Source organism: Acanthisitta chloris, unplaced genomic scaffold (genome assembly GCF_000695815.1).
Source record: "Acanthisitta chloris isolate BGI_N310 unplaced genomic scaffold, ASM69581v1 scaffold23362, whole genome shotgun sequence".
NCBI classification, from domain to species: Eukaryota; Metazoa; Chordata; class Aves; order Passeriformes; family Acanthisittidae; genus Acanthisitta; species Acanthisitta chloris.
Window position 1 is genome coordinate 9,424 of NW_008661428.1, and position 3,722 is coordinate 13,145.

Here is a 3,722-nt window from a genome sequence, read left to right on the forward strand (position 1 = left end):
GGCCCCTGCCAGCTTCAGCACCAGCCTGGCAGCACGAGGGGCAGGGGGCACACAGCACCGGGCACTGCTCACCACCACCCTGCCGGGATACATCCCTCCCTCTGCCTCGGATCACCTCCTGCCCTGTCCCACCCTGGAGAGGAGCCAGAAGAGCCGTGGGGAAAACACAGTGGATTTCACAGAGCTGAATCGGTGTCAGCCCAACCCGAACAAAGAGCTGGAGACAATGCTGTGAAGTGAACAGGCTGTTTGCCATCTGCACGTCCAGCTGTGCCTGCAGAGATGCTGATCCTCATGCTTTGGGCTCCTTTTATGCTTGCATGGAGAGCCAGGGTAGGGAGAGCAGCTGGAACAGCCCAGTTCCCTTTCCCTCACAGCCAGTGTGAGAGGGGACCACGTGCTCTCACTCCTTCTACCTACCTGACCCTAAAACGAGCCCTAAAACCTCATTTTCCTCCCTGTGCAAGTGACTGATGTGATGTCTGTGCATGCAAAGCCTTGAGCCTTCAGCAGAAAAAATCCACGCTCAACCTCCAAAGCCTGGAGGTGACTTCTCCAGGGTGTGTGAAGCCAATTCCATGCGCCTCTCACTCAGCAGCATCTCCTGTGCTGTGCAGCCTGGGGCTGGCAGTGCCTGCAGAGCAGCTCTGCAGCTCATCCTGCCCTCACTCCCATCCTCATGCAGCTCACAGATGGTGTGAGCAGCAACAGGCAATGCTCAGCCACAGACAGGGAGCAGGAATTGCTGGGACACTGTGGGATGAGAGGCAGGACAAGCTTCATGGCCTGGAAGGTGCAGGAAATGCCTGGATCCCCCACGCTCTGTCCATGAACTCACTGCATGCAAGTCTTGGCTCTGTCATTTCATTGCAGGCTAAGAAGTGAATAAAGAGTCTGCCTGGCTTGTTTCCAGCTTTGTTCCATGCACATCCCATGAAGGACCCATGGCTGGTTGCTGGAGAGCAGCAGGAGGTGCAAAGGTCAGCACAGCTGCTCCATGTCCCACCCAAGGAGCTGAGACACAGGGGGTGGTGGCAGTGAGGGGGACAAGAGGCAGAGGTGGGACTGATGTGCAGACACAGGGGCAGAGTCCTAGGATTGCATTTACCTGAGCTTCCAGGAAGGGATTTGCTCAGCTCTGAGCTGTGCTCTTTCGAAGACACTGGCACAATTGCCACTGCAGGAGAGATTCCCTCTCTGGAGAGCTGGAATGCTCTCACACTGCTCCCTTGTTCTGTGGGGATGGACCTGACACAGCCCTGTGAGCTGACACTTGGAGCTCTCTGTCACTGATCAATATTTACTCACTCAGTTGCCAAGAGGCTCCTGGTAGCTGAGAGAGGGGTGAGGAATTTCAATAATCCTACGAAGAGCAGAGGCAAGTGTTAAAAAGAAGGAGAAAAACCCAAGCATATGCCTCACCCAGGGCCAGTTCCCAGTGGCAGCAAACTGGGATCTGGGAAGAGAGGGAGCAGATGGAGCCTCAGACTATGGAGCTATTTTTGTGTTTTGTTTTGAAGTTCCAATCTTTCATTGTGCAGAGTGAGAAACCTCCAGGGTGAGAAGGGGAAGGCAACAGCTTGTAAACCACTGCCCTGACACACACTTGTCTTCACACCAACTGTGCAGAGCTCAAACCAGTGCAACGAGTTCCTGCCCAGACTGTGAGAAGGGAATTCTAGAAGTTATTTCTAAAAATCTCCAGCAGATTATAGCTGGTTAGTGAGGGGACCCAAACAATCACATTGGTGTCTTAACCCAAACCAGTTCACACACAATTAGATCATGAGACTGGTGCAGAGTTCTCTTTCCAGACCTGCCAAGGACCTTGTGAAAAGCTGAGAGGAGTCACATGTCCTGAGCTGGATCCTTTCTCTTTGTAGAGTGGAGAAAAAACTATTCCCCAGGAGGCTTTGAAGCTAAAACAGAGTTTGTGACACAGTTTGGGGTGAAACACACTGAGAAAAACCACAGGAATTCTTTTATCAGCTACAATCTGGTGGAAGAGAGAGAGAGAGACACAGTCAAACCTCCAGGCAGGCAATTCTCCATCCACATCCCAGAGCAGCCAAAGGAAGTGCAGAATAAAAAGCACATGCTGGAAGTTTTTGTACCAGTAATAAAACATTTACTAGAGCAAGCAGAAAGTAAATGCACAGCTGATAAAGAAAACATCACAATGTCACAAAACCCTGACAGCTTCTGATACTTCCTTCAGTGGAAAGAGCCCGAGGTGGGTGCTGACATGTTTTGACAGCTCTTCCCTACCCTGTGGCAAAAAAAAGAGTTAAAAAAAAGGATAATACACACAAGTTAAAAATGGGCAAGCAAGATTTTACACTTTGACTACATGTGTCCAATACAGGGCCAGATTTGAGCTCTTTGATCCCATTCATTTATTTATTTTTTTTGAGTTCTCCCTAAAGGCTTCTGAGCAGCAGATCCCTGAATTTTGGAGTGAAGCCTCTTCCTTCAGCCACACTTCCTGGGGGGCTCCAGCCTCTGATTGTTGTGGTGTATCTACAGTGTTTTCCCTTTTGTGTGTCCAGTTTGAAGAAAGCACTCAGCCCTCTCAGAACAGAGGGTGCATAGGCACAGCAGAGAGACAGGATTGCTATGCAGCTTCCACCAGAATGAAGGGGACTAGGAAAGAGGTTCTTCCAGATGTAAAAAAAACCTGGGCAATGGGATTAGGATTGATGTACTGACCACAAAAATGCCAGGGAGTCCAACCTACACTACATGGGAACCTGTGGCTCGTTGGGTTGGAGAAGGATCTCTCCAACAGTCTCATGAAAATAAAAGGGAGAGAAAAATGGACTCGCTCCATCTCACCTTCAGCAATGCCAATGGATCCGTTCTCAGGGGATGGAGAGAGAAGGAAGGGGCAAAACCTGGAGGCCAAATGATTTGGGAATCAGGGAACACGTGAAAGGGAGATGGGGGAAGAACTCACCACACTGACCAAACTGCTGAGATTAATGTCTAACAGGAGAGTCCTGAGCATCTCTAGGTGGACTGGACTGGCTTGTAAAGGTGAACGCTGGTTAAGAAAAGACTAATTCATACTTCTATGGACAACAGTTCCTCAATGTTCCAAGGACATGAAACAGCTTCTTCTTGCCAAGAAGATGTTTAAATCCAGCAGAGTCACTCGAGTACTGTTTCAAGCAGAACCCAGGGAGCTTTATCAGAATGATTTCCTTGCCTAAGCGTTGTGTGTGCACAGCATCAGAGTGAGTCTGTGGCAGATGTGCTGCTCTGGAGGGTCCACGTGGATTCCTTCTGCTCCCCCAGCAGCTCAGCAACCAGTTCCCAAACCCCCCGAGAAATCCTCTGGGGAAAAAAAAAAGAGACAACACTACCTGCAGCGATTCCAGGCCGTGAAACCACAGCTCTTAACTGTCCCATCGGCTCTTCTTGCGCTTTGGGGGCTCTGGGACAGCAAACCCATCTGTCTTGTTGTCTCGGCTGGTGACATCCTTCCTGTTGTCCCCGTTCCTGCTCTCGGTGCTGTTCCTGCTGTCGCCGTTGTTGCGGTTCCCTGTGCCCATGTCCCCGTGGCGGTGGCTGTCGCGGTAAGGGTCACTGTGGCGGCCACCAACACTTTCCCCGTGGCGCTGCAGGTCATTGTAGCGACCACCTCCATCTCCACGGAGGCCTCCATCTCCATAACCATCTCCACGGCCACCTCCAAAGTCTCCACGGCCACCAAGTTCTCC

At 51.0% G+C, this 3,722-nt stretch overlaps 1 protein-coding gene across 1 annotated transcript in view; it reads right to left on the reverse strand.

Moving 5' to 3' along the window:
- Positions 1-3,398: 3,398 nt before the first annotated feature.
- The window catches only part of DDX42 (DEAD (Asp-Glu-Ala-Asp) box helicase 42), a gene marked incomplete at its 5' end in the record, with an annotated part of 9,741 nt that continues 9,417 nt past the window's right edge, over positions 3,399-3,722 (reverse strand). Inside the window, one exon of the mRNA XM_009070234.1 lies at positions 3,399-3,643. Coding sequence (XP_009068482.1) covers positions 3,399-3,643 — 245 coding nt within the window. The remainder of the gene's footprint in view (positions 3,644-3,722) is intronic.